Below are 18,034 nucleotides of genomic sequence, written 5' to 3'. Positions count from 1 at the left end.
GATAGGGGTGGTGGTGTGTGTGTTAATCAGTGGATGGGGGTGGTGTGTGTGTTAATCAGTGGATAGGGGTGGTGGTGTGTGTGTTAATGAGTGGATGGGTTTGGTGAGGTGTGTGTTAATCAGTGGATGGGGGTGGTGTGTGTTAATGAGTGGATAGGGGTGCTGGTGTGTGTGTTAATCAGTGGATATGGGTGGTGGTGTGTGTGTTAATCAGTGGATGGGGGTGGTGTGTATGTTAATCAGTGGACGGGGTGGTGTGTGTGTTAATCAGTGGATGGGGGTGGTGGTGTGTGTGTTAATGAGTGGATGGGGGTGGTGGTGTGTGTGTTAATGAGTGGATGGGGTGGTGGTGTGTGTGTTAATGAGTGGATGGGGGTGGTGTGTGTGTTAATGAGTGGATAGGGGTGGTGGTGTGTGTGTAAATCAGTGGGGTGGTGTGTGTGTTAATCAGTGGATGGGGGTGGTGTGTGTTAATCAGTGGATAGGGGTGGTGTGAGTGTGTTAATCAGTGGATGGGGGTGGTGTGTGTGTTAATCAGTGGATAGGGGTGGTGTGTGTGTTAATGAGTGGATAGGGGTGGTGGTGTGTGTGTTAATGAGTGGATAGGGGTGGTGGTGTGTGTGTGTTAATCAGTGGGGTGGTGGTGTGTGTGTTAATCACTGGATGGGGGTGGTGTGGTGGTGTGTGTGTTAATCACTGGATGGGGGTGGTGTGTGTGTTAATCAGTGGATAGGGGTGGTGGTGTGTGTGTTAATGAGTGGATAGGGGTGGTGGTGTGTGTGTGTTAATCAGTGGATGGGGGTGGTGGTGTGTGTGTTAATGAGTGGATAGGGGTGGTGTGTGTGTGTGTTAATCAGTGGATGGGGGTGGTGGTGTGTGTGTTAATGAGTGGATAGGGGTGGTGTGTGTGTGTGTTAATCAGTGGATGGGGGTGGTGTGTGTGTTAATGAGTGGATAGGGGTGGTGTGTGTGTGTGTTAATCAGTGGGGTGGTGGTGTGTGTGTTAATCAGTGGATGGGGGTGGTGTGTGTTAATCAGTGGATGGGGTGGTGGTGTGTGTGTTAATCAGTGGATGGGGGTGGTGTGTGTGTTAATCAGTGGATAGGGGTGGTGTGTGTGTTAATCAGTGGATGGGGTGGTGGTGTGTGTGTTAATCAGTGGATGGGTTTAGTGAGGTGTGTGTTAATCAGTGGATGGGGTGGTGGTGTGTGTGTTAATGAGTGGATAGGGGTGGTGTGTGTGTTAATCAGTGGATAGGGGTGGTGGTGTGTGTGTTAATCAGTGGATAGGGGTGGTGTGTGTGTGTTAATGAGTGGATAGGGGTGGTGGGTGTGTTAATCAGTGGATAGGGGTGGTGGTGTGTGTGTTAATCAGTGGATTGGGGTGGTGTGTGTGTTAATGAGTGGATGGGGTGGTGGTGTGTGTGTTAATCAGTGGATGGGATGGTGTGTGTGTTAATGAGTGGATAGGAGTCGTGTGTGTGTTAATCAGTGGATTGGGGTGGTGTGTGTGTTAATGAGTGGATGGGGTGGTGGTGTGTGTGTTAATCAGTGGATGGGATGGTGTGTGTGTTAATCCGTGGATTGGGGTGGTGTGTGTGTTAATCAGTGGATGGGGGTGGTGTGTGTGTTAATCAGTGGATATGGGTGGTGGTGTGTGTGTTAATCAGTGGATAGGGGTGGTGTGTGTGTGTTAATCAGTGGATGGGGGTGGTGGTGTGTGTGTTAATGAGTGGATAGGGGTGGTGTGTGTGTTCATCAGTGGATGGGGTGGTGTGTGTCTTAATGAGTGGATAGGGGTGGTGGTGTGTGTGTTAATCAGTGGATGGGGGTGGTGTGTGTGTTAATCAGTGGATAGGGGTGGTGGTGTGTGTGTTAATGAGTGGATGGGTTTGGTGAGGTGTGTGTTAATCAGTGGATGGGGGTGGTGTGTGTTAATGAGTGGATAGGGGTGCTGGTGTGTGTGTTAATCAGTGGATATGGGTGGTGGTGTGTGTGTTAATCAGTGGATGGGGGTGGTGTGTATGTTAATCAGTGGACGGGGTGGTGTGTGTGTTAATCAGTGGATGGGGGTGGTGGTGTGTGTGTTAATGAGTGGATGGGGGTGGTGGTGTGTGTGTTAATGAGTGGATGGGGTGGTGGTGTGTGTGTTAATGAGTGGATGGGGGTGGTGTGTGTGTTAATGAGTGGATAGGGGTGGTGGTGTGTGTGTAAATCAGTGGGGTGGTGTGTGTGTTAATCAGTGGATGGGGGTGGTGTGTGTTAATCAGTGGATAGGGGTGGTGTGAGTGTGTTAATCAGTGGATGGGGGTGGTGTGTGTGTTAATCAGTGGATAGGGGTGGTGTGTGTGTTAATGAGTGGATAGGGGTGGTGGTGTGTGTGTTAATGAGTGGATAGGGGTGGTGGTGTGTGTGTGTTAATCAGTGGGGTGGTGGTGTGTGTGTTAATCACTGGATGGGGGTGGTGTGGTGGTGTGTGTGTTAATCACTGGATGGGGGTGGTGTGTGTGTTAATCAGTGGATAGGGGTGGTGGTGTGTGTGTTAATGAGTGGATAGGGGTGGTGTGTGTGTGTGTTAATCAGTGGATGGGGGTGGTGTGTGTGTTAATGAGTGGATAGGGGTGGTGTGTGTGTGTGTTAATCAGTGGATGGGGGTGGTGGTGTGTGTGTTAATGAGTGGATAGGGGTGGTGTGTGTGTGTGTTAATCAGTGGATGGGGGTGGTGTGTGTGTTAATGAGTGGATAGGGGTGGTGTGTGTGTGTGTTAATCAGTGGGGTGGTGGTGTGTGTGTTAATCAGTGGATGGGGGTGGTGTGTGTTAATCAGTGGATGGGGTGGTGGTGTGTGTGTTAATCAGTGGATGGGGGTGGTGTGTGTGTTAATCAGTGGATAGGGGTGGTGTGTGTGTTAATCAGTGGATGGGGTGGTGGTGTGTGTGTTAATCAGTGGATGGGTTTAGTGAGGTGTGTGTTAATCAGTGGATGGGGTGGTGGTGTGTGTGTTAATGAGTGGATAGGGGTGGTGTGTGTGTTAATCAGTGGATAGGGGTGGTGGTGTGTGTGTTAATCAGTGGATAGGGGTGGTGTGTGTGTGTTAATGAGTGGATAGGGGTGGTGGGTGTGTTAATCAGTGGATAGGGGTGGTGGTGTGTGTGTTAATCAGTGGATTGGGGTGGTGTGTGTGTTAATGAGTGGATGGGGTGGTGGTGTGTGTGTTAATCAGTGGATGGGATGGTGTGTGTGTTAATGAGTGGATAGGAGTCGTGTGTGTGTTAATCAGTGGATTGGGGTGGTGTGTGTGTTAATGAGTGGATGGGGTGGTGGTGTGTGTGTTAATCAGTGGATGGGATGGTGTGTGTGTTAATCCGTGGATTGGGGTGGTGTGTGTGTTAATCAGTGGATGGGGGTGGTGTGTGTGTTAATCAGTGGATATGGGTGGTGGTGTGTGTGTTAATCAGTGGATAGGGGTGGTGTGTGTGTGTTAATCAGTGGATGGGGGTGGTGGTGTGTGTGTTAATGAGTGGATAGGGGTGGTGTGTGTGTTCATCAGTGGATGGGGTGGTGTGTGTCTTAATGAGTGGATAGGGGTGGTGGTGTGTGTGTTAATCAGTGGATGGGGGTGGTGTGTGTGTTAATCAGTGGATAGGGGTGGTGGTGTGTGTGTTAATGAGTGGATGGGTTTGGTGAGGTGTGTGTTAATCAGTGGATGGGGGTGGTGTGTGTTAATGAGTGGATAGGGGTGCTGGTGTGTGTGTTAATCAGTGGATATGGGTGGTGGTGTGTGTGTTAATCAGTGGATGGGGGTGGTGTGTATGTTAATCAGTGGACGGGGTGGTGTGTGTGTTAATCAGTGGATGGGGGTGGTGGTGTGTGTGTTAATGAGTGGATGGGGGTGGTGGTGTGTGTCTTAATGAGTGGATAGGGGTGGTGGTGTGTGTGTTAATCAGTGGATGGGGGTGGTGTGTGTGTTAATCAGTGGATAGGGGTGGTGGTGTGTGTGTTAATGAGTGGATGGGTTTGGTGAGGTGTGTGTTAATCAGTGGATGGGGGTGGTGTGTGTTAATGAGTGGATAGGGGTGCTGGTGTGTGTGTTAATCAGTGGATATGGGTGGTGGTGTGTGTGTTAATCAGTGGATGGGGGTGGTGTGTATGTTAATCAGTGGACGGGGTGGTGTGTGTGTTAATCAGTGGATGGGGGTGGTGGTGTGTGTGTTAATGAGTGGATGGGGGTGGTGGTGTGTGTGTTAATGAGTGGATGGGGTGGTGGTGTGTGTGTTAATGAGTGGATGGGGGTGGTGTGTGTGTTAATGAGTGGATAGGGGTGGTGGTGTGTGTGTAAATCAGTGGGGTGGTGTGTGTGTTAATCAGTGGATGGGGGTGGTGTGTGTTAATCAGTGGATAGGGGTGGTGTGAGTGTGTTAATCAGTGGATGGGGGTGGTGTGTGTGTTAATCAGTGGATAGGGGTGGTGTGTGTGTTAATGAGTGGATAGGGGTGGTGGTGTGTGTGTTAATGAGTGGATAGGGGTGGTGGTGTGTGTGTGTTAATCAGTGGGGTGGTGGTGTGTGTGTTAATCACTGGATGGGGGTGGTGTGGTGGTGTGTGTGTTAATCACTGGATGGGGGTGGTGTGTGTGTTAATCAGTGGATAGGGGTGGTGGTGTGTGTGTTAATGAGTGGATAGGGGTGGTGTGTGTGTGTGTTAATCAGTGGATGGGGGTGGTGTGTGTGTTAATGAGTGGATAGGGGTGGTGTGTGTGTGTGTTAATCAGTGGATGGGGGTGGTGGTGTGTGTGTTAATGAGTGGATAGGGGTGGTGTGTGTGTGTGTTAATCAGTGGATGGGGGTGGTGTGTGTGTTAATGAGTGGATAGGGGTGGTGTGTGTGTGTGTTAATCAGTGGGGTGGTGGTGTGTGTGTTAATCAGTGGATGGGGGTGGTGTGTGTTAATCAGTGGATGGGGTGGTGGTGTGTGTGTTAATCAGTGGATGGGGGTGGTGTGTGTGTTAATCAGTGGATAGGGGTGGTGTGTGTGTTAATCAGTGGATGGGGTGGTGGTGTGTGTGTTAATCAGTGGATGGGTTTAGTGAGGTGTGTGTTAATCAGTGGATGGGGTGGTGGTGTGTGTGTTAATGAGTGGATAGGGGTGGTGTGTGTGTTAATCAGTGGATAGGGGTGGTGGTGTGTGTGTTAATCAGTGGATAGGGGTGGTGTGTGTGTGTTAATGAGTGGATAGGGGTGGTGGGTGTGTTAATCAGTGGATAGGGGTGGTGGTGTGTGTGTTAATCAGTGGATTGGGGTGGTGTGTGTGTTAATGAGTGGATGGGGTGGTGGTGTGTGTGTTAATCAGTGGATGGGATGGTGTGTGTGTTAATGAGTGGATAGGAGTCGTGTGTGTGTTAATCAGTGGATTGGGGTGGTGTGTGTGTTAATGAGTGGATGGGGTGGTGGTGTGTGTGTTAATCAGTGGATGGGATGGTGTGTGTGTTAATCCGTGGATTGGGGTGGTGTGTGTGTTAATCAGTGGATGGGGGTGGTGTGTGTGTTAATCAGTGGATGGGATGGTGTGTGTGTTAATCAGTGGATGGGGTGGTGGTGTGTGTGTTAATGAGTGGATGGGGGTGGTGTTGGTGTTAATGAGTGGATGGGTTTGGTGAGGTGTGTGTGTTAATCTGTGGATGGGTTTGGTGAGGTGTGTGTGTTAATCAGTGAATATGGGTGGTGGTGTGTGTGTTAATGAGTGGATGGGGGTGGTGTGTGTGTTAATGAGTGGATGGGGTGGTGGTGTGTGTGTTAATCAGTGGATGGGGGTGGTGTGTGTGTTAATGAGTGGATGGGGGTAGTGTGTGTGTTAATGAGTGGATAGGGGTGGTGGTGTGTGTGTTAATCAGTGGATTGGGGTGGTGGTGTGTGTGTGTTAATAAGTGGATGGGTTTGGTGAGGTGTGTGCGTGTGTTAATCAGTGGATAGGGTGGTGGGGTGTGTGTGTTAATAGATGGAGGTGTTGGTCCTCCTAAATTCCAACAGCCCAAATGAAACATTTGACTTACTCATGTCTTTCTCATTAAAATGTCTGATTGGATGGATTGCAAGATGTGGATTTTTGCCCATCTGTCTTTCCTGTTAGTTTGACTTCTTTGAAGATTTCTGTCCTATTGCTACTCAACTATCTCTTATCTAGAAAAATAAAACTGCAACTATATACCTTTTGCTCATAGTTATAAACCCAGTATTATGGTCATAACCCAGTAATTTTGTAAATCATTGGTTTACCATATCCTAATGAGTATCCTTTATAAAATGGTCAAAACTTTTGTAGCATTGTCTGAAAACTGACCAAAGGCTTAACATGACTACATTTAACTTTGTCTCCAGAAGTGAATTCCATTGCTGTTAATTGTGCCATAAAATGGCTTCATTTCTCTGTTATATGAACAATTCCAGCTGGCCTGGTTAACAGAGTTTCAGAGCAGCTCTTCAGCTAATTTCTTCAGCAGTATCTTTGAATGAAGCAAGACTTTAATCAGATAAAAATGTATTGAGCACATTTGGAATGATAAATGTTCAGCCTGCTAGTTCTCTGTACATTCCCTGCCTTACAATCCACTGACATCTTTTACGGACAAGATTGTGGGTAGCTGGTTTGATAAGCACATTTTCGGAATAGGCAATTATCTGGAATACATTGCCTCAAATGGTATTAGAAACAGACTCAGTAAAAGCTTCTACATAGGAATTAGTAATTGTGGGGTGTCACAGTAATGTAACAGTGCGACGCTATTACAACTCCGGGTGTCGGAGTTAAGAGCTTCTGACGTCATCTGTAAGGAATCTGTACGTTCTCCCTACAGAATTTTGTAGGTTTTCTCTGGATGCTCTGGTTTCCTCCCAAGGTGAATTGGTCTTTGTAAATTGTCCCATGATTAGGCTGGGATTAAATCAGAAGATGTTGGTGGTCTGGCCTAGCTCAAAGGACTATTCATTGCTGTATCTCAATAAGTAAGTGTGACTTCGAGGCAGTGGGATAGTGCAGGCATGTAGATTAGCACAAAATAAGAACAGGAGTAGGCCACTCAGCCCCTTAAGCCTATCCCAGAATTCAATATGATAATGGATGATCTACCACAATGCCTCAACCCCTTCTCTGGGGCCCCATCCCAATAGCCCTCTGTCCCCTGCTACACATTGACCTCCACTTTAAATACTTACAATGATCTAACCTCTACAACTCTCAGAGGTAGCGAATTCTAGAGATTCATTGCCCTCTGTAAGGAGAAATTTCTGAGTACCTTGGTTTTAATTGACCGTACCTTCCCCACCTTATCTTGAAACTACGTCCCCTCATTTAAGTTTCCGCCATGAGTAGGAACATCTCGATGTTTACCATCATGTTCCATTGAGGATCTTGTATGTTCTCATAGAGCTATACATCATGCAAACAGGCTCTTCATCCCATCTCATCCATACTGACCGAGATGTCTATCCAATCTCATTCCATTTGCCTATATTTGGCTCATATTCCTCTGAGTCTTTTCTAACCATGTACCTCTCCCAATGTTGTTTAGGCATTGTAGTTATACCTGCTTTTTTCAATTTCCTCTGCCAGCTCATTCCATGCACTCGTGTGAAACTCTGTCCTCTCATGTCCCCTTTAAATCTTTCCCCACTCATCTTAAACCTATCATTCGTTTGTTCATTATGTGCCCTGTCTTTCCATGACCATGATCTTTCCTGACATTTTTTTCTACAGAAGTGGTTTGCCATTGCTGCCTTCTGGGCAGTGTCTTTACAAGACAGGTGACCCCAGTTATTAACCATAGTCTTCAGAGATTATCAGCTTGGGAGTCAGTGGTCACATAACCAGGACTTGTGATATACACCAGCTGCTTGTATGACCATCCATCACCTGTCCCTGTGGCTTCACGTGACCCTAATCCAGGGGCTACACCTTGCCCAAAGATGACCTGCAGGCTAGTGGAGGGAAGGAGCAAACAACTCCTCCTTTGCTGGAGACGTTTCTCCAACCTGCCACCTATGCCCTATAGTTTTAGATTCTGCTGCCCTGGGCAAAGGACTTGGATCGCCATGATTTTGTTTACCTCCCTAAGGTCACCCCTCAACCTTGGGCACCAGGGAGATGTCGTCCCAGGGTATCTGACCACTACTTATAAGTCAGGCCCTCCAGTCCCAGTAACATCCTTTTGAATCTTTTCTGCACCATTTTCAGCTTATTGATGTTCTTCTTATGTTTGAATGATATTAATTTTAGTTACGTTATATCATCTTTACACCATCAAGTTAGCCCTTAGAAACCATCTTCCCCTGTATCTCTTTTTATTTGTTTTGAGATAGAGATGCTAATGAGCCCATACTGCCCAGATATAAAATTAACCTACTATGTCTATAGAATGTGGGAGGAACCGGGCATCTGGAGAGAACCCAAGTGGTCACGGAGAGAACGCACAGGCTCCTTGCAGACAGCGGGAGAATTGAACCTGGGTTGCTAGCACTGTCATGTTACTCTAACTGCTACAATACCTTGCCAACCCAGGTTTCCCATTTTCCATGCTCACTTTTCGCTTTTAACCCCACTTAAAACTTTTGCTTGTGGGGTAAGGGGATATTGGTGAATCTACAACTTCAAAGCTGTCCTTGAACTTGTCAAATTGTAAATAGTTATTTTTCTGTGCCCCAGTGTTCGGTCACCTCACTGCGGGAAGTGGCTGCTGGACTATTCGTGTGTTGTCTCTTCCTGGACTTTGTTTCCTTCTCGAAGAGATTTATTCCTGAGGTAATCAGCTTCCTTCTAGGAATTCTTCACCTGGCCGTTCCAAGTAAAGACAACCTGGGTGAGTTAAAGGAAAATTAAAACATAAAACATAAGAACAGTACAGGCCATTCGGCCCATGATGTTGTGCCACCCTTTTAATCTACTCCAACATCGATCTAACCCTGCCCTCCCAGATAGCCGTCCATTTTTCTTTCAGAGTCTCTTAAATGTCCCTTTTGTATCTGCCTTTTTCACCACCTCTGGCAGCACGTTCCGCACGTTCTGTATATTTAAAAAAAATACCTCTGACATTCTCCTGTAGCGATCACCTTAAAATCATCCCACCCCATATCAGCCATTTCTGCCCTGGGTCATCTATATCAAGTTACCTCTCATGTTCCTTTGCTCCAAAGAAAAAAGCCCTAGCTCACTCAGCCTATCCTGTTAAGACATGTTCCCTTATCCAGGCAGCATCCTGGTAAATCTCCACTGCACCCTTTCTTAAGCATCCACATCCTTCCTATAATGATGCGACTGGAACTGAACACAATATTCCCAGTTCAAAGAAAGAAACTAAAATAAAATTAGAAAATTCAGCAAATCAGACGGTATGAACAGACAAAGTTTCAGGTTAAAGACTCTTCATTCAAAAACACTTGGTAACTATCTCACCACGCCATGTATCCTGTAGTGAGAGTATTTACATATTGCCCCAAACCAGCGGCAAAACATTTATTTTAATATTCATTCCAGGGATGTAGGCTTCACAGGCTGAACAACTATTTAACCACCTGTCCCTGATTACAAAGAAATTAGCTTGATTTGTCACGTGTACAGTACATCAAAATATATAGTGTCATTTGTGTCAATGACCAGCACAGTCCGTGGATGTCTGGAGGCAGCCCCAAATGTCGCCAAGCTTCCAGCGCCAATATAACATGCCCAGAAGTTACTAGGCTGTACATCTTTGGACTGCGGAAGGAAACTGGAGCACTCGGGAGAAACCCACACGGTCACAGAGTGAATGTACAAACTTTACAGGAGCAGTGGTAATTGTACACTAGATCACTGTCGATGTAAAGTCTCACTTTATGCTGTCCTTTTTCCTTCTCATAATTAGTACTCTTGTTGTAACCAGAAATACTGAAATAGCTCATTTTTAGAGTTCTGGGTATATAGGCAAAAATGTCCAGTCTGGTAAATAGAAAGAAAGATTAAGTTATGGAAAGTTGGAGAGTTTGGTATAGGGTCCCACAAGCTGCAACGTGCTCAGGTGAAAGATGAGGATGAGAAAGATTTACCATACATAGAATAGACCAGCACAGTAACAGGCCCTTTGAGTTCCTATTCAATCTTTCCCCTGTCTCCTGAAACTTGTGCCCTCATGTTCCTGATATAGCAACCTTGGGAGCGGGGGGAGATTATCTGCATTCACCCTATCCATGCCCCTCGTGTTTGTGTGTGGTAGTTTTCTGTAACACTGTGGTTAGTGCAACGCTTGTCAGCACCAGTGATCGGAGTTCAATTCCCACCACTGCCTGTAAGGAGTAACTGTGTGGGGTTCCTGCGGATGCTCCAGTTTCCACCCACACTCCAAAGACATGCAGGTTAGGGTTAGTAAGTTTTGGGGCTGGAAGTGTGACGATGCTTCAAGATTTTAAGATTGTTTGTATTTAATGTCATTTCCATTACACAAGTGTAAGGGAGAACAACATGATTGTTACTCCAGATCTGATCGTGCGCTAAAACAAGTGCAATTAAAATAAAGCACACAATAATAAAAAGAAACACAATAAATATAAAGACATCAGATAGCTTATATACATAGATTGATTGTATGTTCATAAAGTGACACTAGGCACTGGAGTATCTGTACATAAGGGTGACTGACAGGAAATGATAAAGTAGTGGTGTTTGGGGGAGAGAAGGGGTGGGTTAGTGGGTGCAGGTGTTGATCAGCCTTGCTGCTTGTCGAAAGTAACTGTTTTTTGAGTCTGGTGGTCCTGGCATGGATGCTACGTAACCTCTTCCTTGATGGGAGCGGGCTACCCCAGCATATTGTTGGTCATTGGTACATATGATACATTTCACTGTTTGTTTCAATGTACATGTGACAAATAAAATCTAATCTATTCTGATTTTTGTATGTCTGTTGCAGAATACACAGTAATCCCACCTTTCAAAGCGGTTGGAAAATCCTCTGATCTGTTGGTGCAGAAGGATGAAAAGGCTGCCGAATCATGGGAAATGAAACCGTTACCGATGAGCTGGATGCACGGGGTGAGACCGCACGATGAATTGCAAGCAGCGCACTTCAGGTGAGTGACAACCTGCGTGAAGTTGCCCACTTGCTTATGGCTGAGTGGCAGGAAGGTCACCGGACACGTTTGTTGGAAATGGCTGGAGGGCCAGGGAATTCTTGTTTGAAAACTATGTGTGGGTTGAGGCAGGCTCAGAGCAACTTTTAAAAAGGAGCTGAATGAATACTTGAATGGGTACATTTTACAGAGGCTAAAGAAGAGTGCAGGTGTGACATATTGTAACCTTTCAGACCAGAAGATTCAGAAGCAGAATTAGGCCATTCGGTCCATCGAGTCTGCATTGCTGTTCCATAATGGCTCATTTATTATCCTTCTTAATTTCACTCTCCTGCCTTCTCCCCATAACCTTTGCCACACTTGTAATGAAGGACCTATCCACCCAATGATTTGACATCCGCAGCTGTCTGTAGCAATGAACTCCGCAGATTCACCACCCTCTGCTAAAGGAATTCCTCCTCATCTCTGTTTCTAAAGGAATGTCCTTGTATTCTGAGTTTGTCCCTCTGGTCCTAGACTCCTACACCATAGGAAACATCCTTTGCACATCCACTCTATCTAGGCCTTTCAATATTTGGTAGGTTTCAATGAGATCCCCCTTGAGATATCTGCTTTGAGTTGCAAAGTGTAGGTACTGGTTACTAAGGTTGTCCATGCCTGAATGGCTGTTATTGAAATGCCAACTTTGGTAGTCTGGATCAGTAAGCAGTAGATGTGGGCATGCTATGTTGGCATTGGAAGTGTGGCAGGTGCCCCAGCACATCCTCAGACTTTGTAGGTTGTTGACACAATGATGCATTTCACTGTATGTTTCAATGTATGTGGTACAAATGAAGCTAAACTTTGTAGATGTCACTATAGTAAATTATTTGTGGTCTCCTGAGCCGGGAGAAACACTCAGTTTACACAGCCTTTGTAGAAACGCTGCAAGAAATCCGAAGCAGATCGTGTCTCGGTACAGAACAGCAAATGCAATGGGGTTAGGACGGTGGTTCAATGCTGTACATCATTTGTATCTCCTCCCAAATCTGATCTTCTGATCCTCTGGCTAAAGGTTCACCTGTGTGGCCATGTGCTTCAATCTGTGCAAGAAGTGCTGCTCCTTGTACAGGACACTGCCGGCTTTTCAGGAGGTAATTCAACCGCTGGAAAAGCTTCTCACCTGCCACCTGCCCATGAATGATTACCCAGCTCAGCTCCAGGTAAGGGCCTGTTTCAATTTCTCTCCAGTGCTTACTGCCCAAGTTGTTGATTGTTTGCTATTATATTGCATTTAACACAGAACAGTCCCGCATAGTATGTGACCTTTTAAACTATTTTAAGATCAATCTAACTTACCCCTCCCGCATAACCCTCCATTTTTCTTTTATCCATGTGCCTATATCAGAGTCTCTTAAATCTGCCTCTACCACCACCCCTGGCAGCATATTCCAGGCACTCACCACCCTCTGTAGTTTTTTTGAAAAAAAACTTACCCCTCGCATCTCCTTTAAAATTACCCTCTTTCACCTTAATGTATTGCTTGTGGTATTAGACATTTCAACACCTGGGACTGGGGCAGATGAGATACTGTCTATCTATTTCATGTACGCCTCTCCTATTCTTACAAACCTCTATCAGAACTCCACTCAGCTTCTACTGCTCCGGAGAAGACAACCCAAGTTTCTCCACCCTCTCGTTATAGCGCTTGCAGACAGCATCCTGGATCATCTGCACCCTCTTCAAAGCCTGGGCATTCTTCCTACGATGCAATCAGAACTGCATACTATCTCCATTTCTAAACACTTCGCATTCTGTTTTCATCACCAGGTCACTGGGCACTGTTCCTCTTAGTTCCCTGAGCCCAAAGCTCTGCAGCTTGCTCCTTAAATCATCCTTCTTTCCAGATTTTTGGACATACCTTGAACCCCAATTGTGATCATTTTTACAGAGAGAGATTGCCTTTTATTTGTCACATGTACTTTGAAACATAGAGTAAAATGAGTCATTTGTGATGAGCTGGGAGCAGCCCCCTAGTGTTGCTATGCTTTTGGTGCAAGCATAGCATGCCCGTAACTCACTAACCCTAATCCATACGTCTTGGAATGTGGGAGGAAACCGGAGCACCCGGAGGAAACCCACGCAGTCATGGGGAGAACGCACAAACTCCTTTCAGACAGCTGGGGAGTTGAACCCTGATCACTGACCCTGTGAAGTGTTACTCTTAACGTGCTGCCTGCGGTCATCTCTCGATGTTCTCATGTGGTTTGTTAGATCTTGTCTGATTTTGGTCTTGTGGAACAACTGGGGATATTTTACAGTGTTAAACTGTGTGAGTGAAATTTGTTTTATTCTGAATCTGCAGGAATTGTATCATGAGGTCCTGAGGGAAATAAGAGACAGGCCATCCTGCTATCAGCCACTCACGTTCGAAAAGAAGAAGCCTGTCCCCTTAAGATTCTTCACACCTAAAATAGTTGAAGTGTAAGTATGCAGGGTCACGCATCGTGTTGCAATGAGCAGTGGCTGAATGATAGCTGTACTGAAGACCTCAACACAATTTAACTGAACTATTCACAGAGTTATAAAAGTATTCGGCACATAGTTTCAGTGCTGACAAAAAATAGACTTTGTATTAATCCTTTCTCTTTGCACTCAGTGTTACATATCTGCAGAGCAAGAGCTGCAATGGAGTAGCATGGTTAAATATTTTTATTGAGTAATGTTGTTAACTATACATGCTGGGAAATGTGTAGTAAGAGAGCAACAAACCGGGCCTGCCAAGATGAAACTCACTCACTTGCCACATTTTCACAACGATCTGATACAGTAGACTACGTCCTTCACTGTAATCATCAGGTATATTTTTAGTCTGCCTCCCCCATCCCTTTATGCAGTGAGTTCTGGAACCCAGTTGCTTTGTTGGGTAAAATGTGCTTTACTCAAATCTCTGCCAATTCAATTACCAATCAACGTAAATCTGTGCCCCTAGTTCCTGACTTCCCTGCAGTGGAAATGGGTCATTTTAACTTGCCCTGCCTGGGCACCTTGCATTTTTATTTGTATATCTTTGCAGCCTTTGGAACAACATTTAGTGCTTTCCAAGAAGCTGTAATCGTGAAGCAATGAACAGACAGTAGAGCTGAGTGCCCCAGGAGATGAATTTCGATTCAGATATTTCTTTTGAAATAGAAACTTGGTGGGCAGGGGTTCCCAGCCTGGGGCCCACGGACTCCACGGTTAATGGTAGTTGTCCACGGCATAAAAAGATTGGGAACCCCTAATCATGGGGGGAAAAGTGCATGAGTAATTTGAAATGTGAAGTCAGAGACGAGGTTGCACAGGTGAGATGAAAACCTAACTTGCAGCCTCATCACAGGCACAGAGCATCAGATAAGCAACATTCACAAGAAAAACATCAATTAAACATAAAATGTACACAGTTTTTACTGGAAAGAATTAGAACAAATAAGAACCACAGAGATTCTACAGGTGCTGCAACACACTTGAAGCACTTGAAGCAGAAGTCAGGCAGCTTCTGTAGAAGAAAATAAACAGTTGCCGTTGCCAGTGAAGGGTCTCAGCCCAAGATATTTATTATTTATTCCCCTCCATAGATGCTGTTTGACTTGTTGAGTCCCTTCACCACTTTGTGTGTGTTGCTCAAATAAAACACAAAGTCCGTTTTAGTGCAGAACTGTAACTGGCTTGCTAAACTGTATTGATTAGAGTTGTGCTGGTTAGTTCAAGAACTGAATGATTGAAGGGAAGTAGCTATTCTTGAACCTGGTGGTGTGGGACTTCAGACTTATTTACCTGCTGCTTGAGGGTAGCTACAAGGAGATGACATGGCTCGGATGGTGGGGATCTTTGATGATGGATGTCACCTTCTTGAGGCAGGACCTCCTATAGGTACTCCCAGTGGTGGGGAGAGGTGTGCCGGTGATGAGTTTGGCTGAGTCCACTGCTCTCTGCAGCCTCTTCTGTTTCTGTGCATTTGAATTGTACAGGTGAGGTTGTAGGAAAGGACCCTCAATCCACCTAATAACCTGAGGTTATCCAATGCTAGTTGAGGCCCATTGTGAGAGTACTACCTGGTTTGAAGATCTTGAGAGTTCATTTGTGAGCACCACGGACTCTTGGTTAATGGTAGGGGCCCACAATATAAACAAGGTTAGAAACCCCTGATCTAGTGCCTATTGTTTTGGAGAAGGAACTCTATTTGGATGCTTAGGATTATAACAGACTATAAAACCTTTGATTCCAGCACGGACTACGGGAGAAAGCGAGGCAGCACCCAGCAAGAGAGAGAGCGGATGAGACTTATCCACAAGCACAAGCGGGAATTCAAAGGAGCCATCCGGGAAATCCGCAAGGACACACAGTTTCTGGCCAGGCAGAAGCTTTCGGATATAATGCAAAGGTAAGGATTCTGCAACATTGCTGTACACTCAGAACAGAGGAAAGTCCTGTATTTTTCAGTGGGGTCTTCCACAACCTTGTCTTGCCTCAGAGTTTCTCACAGCCAATTATGTGCTTTTTGATTTGCAATTCGGTTCACCCCGTTAGAGGAAGGGCCTGCATTAGTTGGTTTAACACTGTCGCATGTTTCGAGGTACAGTGAAGGACTTTGTTTTGCATGCCGTGCATATAGATAGATCTATGTTGTGGAGAAGCAAAACTCTCATGTATCAGTATCACAGTGGAATAAAGGGAATGACAGAGGCATGAGAGAGAAACTTGCCCGGGATACTGGCGGGGATGACAGCTGAGTAGAGATGGCTGAAGTTTCTGGGAATAGCTCACAAGGTGCAGGATAGCTACGTCCCACAGAGAAAGAAGTTCTCAACTGGCAGGGTAGGCAACTGTGGCAGTCAAGGAAAGTTAAGGATTGTATAAAAGCCAAGGAAAGGGCATATAAGGTAGCAAAAGTGAGTGGGAAGTTGCATGTTTGGGAAGCTTTTAAAATCCAACAAAAAGCAACTAAAAAAGCTATAAGAAGGGAAAAGATTAAATATGAGGGCAGACTAGCCAATAATATAAAGCCGGATACCAAAAGTTTTTTCAGTTATATAAAGAGTAAAAGGGAGGTGAGAGTTGATATTGGACCACTGGAAGATGATGCTGGTGAGGTAATAATGGGGGACAAAGAAATAGCAGATGAACTTTATATGTACTTTGCATCTGTGTTCACTGTGGAAGACACTAGCAGTGTGGCAGAGCTCTGTGAGTGTCATGGAGCAAGAGTGAGTGCCATTGCTATTACAAAGGAAGAAGTGCGAGGCAAACTGAAAGGTCTTAAGATGGATAAGTCACCTGGACCAGATGGACTACACCCCAGAATCCACAGAGAGGTTGCTGAAGAGATAACAGATGTACAGTATTGGTCATGATCTTTCATGGTCCTGGAGGACTAGAAAATTGCAAATGTCACTCCATTCTTTAAGAAGGGAGGAAGGCAAAAGAAGGGAAATTATGGGCCAGTTAGCCGAATCTCAGTGGTTGGTAAAGTATTGGTGTCTATTATTAAGGATGAGGTTTTGAGGTACTTGGAGACTAATGCTAAAATAGTCTCCAAGTTTGGTTCTTGTAAAGGGAAATCTTGCCTGACAAATCTGTTGGAGCTCTTTGAGGAAGTAACAAGCAGGGTGACAAAGGAGAGGCAGTAGATGTCATTTACTTGGATTTTCAAAAGGCATTTGATAAGGTGCCACACCTGAGGCTGCTTAACAAGATAAAACCCTATGGCATTACAAGAAAGTTACTGGCATGAATAGAGGAATAGCTGACAGGCAGGAGGCAGCGAGTGGGAATAAAGGGGCCTTTTCTAGTTGGCTGCTGGTGACTAGTGGTGTTCCTCAGGGGTCAGTATTGGAACACTATTTTTCACATTGTTTGTCAGTGATTTGGATAATGGAATAGATGGCTTTGTGGCAAAGTTTGCAGATGATATGAAGGTGGGTGGAGGGGTAGGTAGTGCTGAGGAAGCAATGTGATTGCAGCAGGACTTAGACAAATTGGAAGAATGGGCAAAAGAGTGGCAGAGGGAATACAGGGTTGGGAAATGTATGGTAATGCATTTTGGTAAAAGGAACAATAGTGCGGACCATTACCTAAACGGGGAGAAAGTTCAAACATCAGAGGTGCAGAGAGACTTAGGAGTCCTCGTGCAAGACTCTCAGAAGGCTAACTTAGAGCTCGAGTCTGTGGCAAAGAAGACAAATGCAATATTAGCATTTATTTCAAAGGGAATAGAATATAAAAGCAAGGAGATAATGCTGAGGATTTATAAGACGCTGGTCAGGCGGCACTTGGAATATTTCCAAGAGTTTTGGGCTCCATACCTCAGAAAGGATGTGTTATCATTGGAGAGAGTCCAGAGGAAGTTCAAAAGGATGATGCTGGGAATGCAGGGGTTAACACATAAGGAGCATTTGGCAGCTTTGGGCCTGTACTCACTGGAATTTAGAAGAATGCAGGACGATCTCATTGAAATCTACTGAATGTTGAAAGGACTAGAGAGGGTGGATGTGGAGAGGATGTTTCCTATGGTGGGGCATCCAGAACCGGAGGGCACAACCTCAAAATTAAGGGACGACCCTCTAGTACAGAGGTAAGGAGGGTTTTTTTTTAGTCAGAGAGTAGTGAATCTGCGTAATGCTCTGCCACAGACAGCTGTGGAGTCCAAGTCTATGAGCATATTTAAGGCGTAAGTGGACAGTTTCCTGATCGGTCAGGGCATCAAAGGATATGGAGAGAAGACAAGTGTATGGGGTTGAGTGGGATCCGGGATCAGCCGTGATGGAATGGCGGAGCACTTGATGGGCTGAATGGCCTAATTCTGCTTCTATGTCTTATGGTCTTATAATTTCATCACAACCATACATTGCATTTATTTATGTAAAGTTGCAGAACAGACCCTTCCAGCTTACTGAGCCACACTGCCCAGCATCTGCCTATTTAATCCTAACC

The 18,034-nt window shown here is 45.5% G+C and overlaps 1 protein-coding gene across 3 annotated transcripts in view; it reads left to right on the top strand.

The window, feature by feature from the left end:
* nop14 (NOP14 nucleolar protein homolog (yeast)) overlaps window positions 1-18,034 on the top strand; it is a 91,817-nt gene that overhangs the window by 62,601 nt on the left and 11,182 nt on the right. For all 3 annotated transcript variants that reach the window (XM_063049535.1, XM_063049536.1, XM_063049533.1), the window contains exons 14-18: window positions 8,691-8,844; window positions 10,924-11,083; window positions 12,138-12,285; window positions 13,428-13,546; window positions 15,330-15,485. In XM_063049535.1, the coding sequence (XP_062905605.1) occupies window positions 8,691-8,844; window positions 10,924-11,083; window positions 12,138-12,285; window positions 13,428-13,546; window positions 15,330-15,485 (737 nt within the window). The remainder of the gene's footprint in view (window positions 1-8,690; window positions 8,845-10,923; window positions 11,084-12,137; window positions 12,286-13,427; window positions 13,547-15,329; window positions 15,486-18,034) is intronic.

Source organism: Mobula hypostoma, chromosome 5 (genome assembly GCF_963921235.1).
Source record: "Mobula hypostoma chromosome 5, sMobHyp1.1, whole genome shotgun sequence".
Taxonomy (NCBI): domain Eukaryota; kingdom Metazoa; phylum Chordata; class Chondrichthyes; order Myliobatiformes; family Myliobatidae; genus Mobula; species Mobula hypostoma.
The sequence above is the reverse complement of the archived record's forward strand: the minus strand, read 5'-3'. Positions and strand labels throughout refer to the sequence as shown.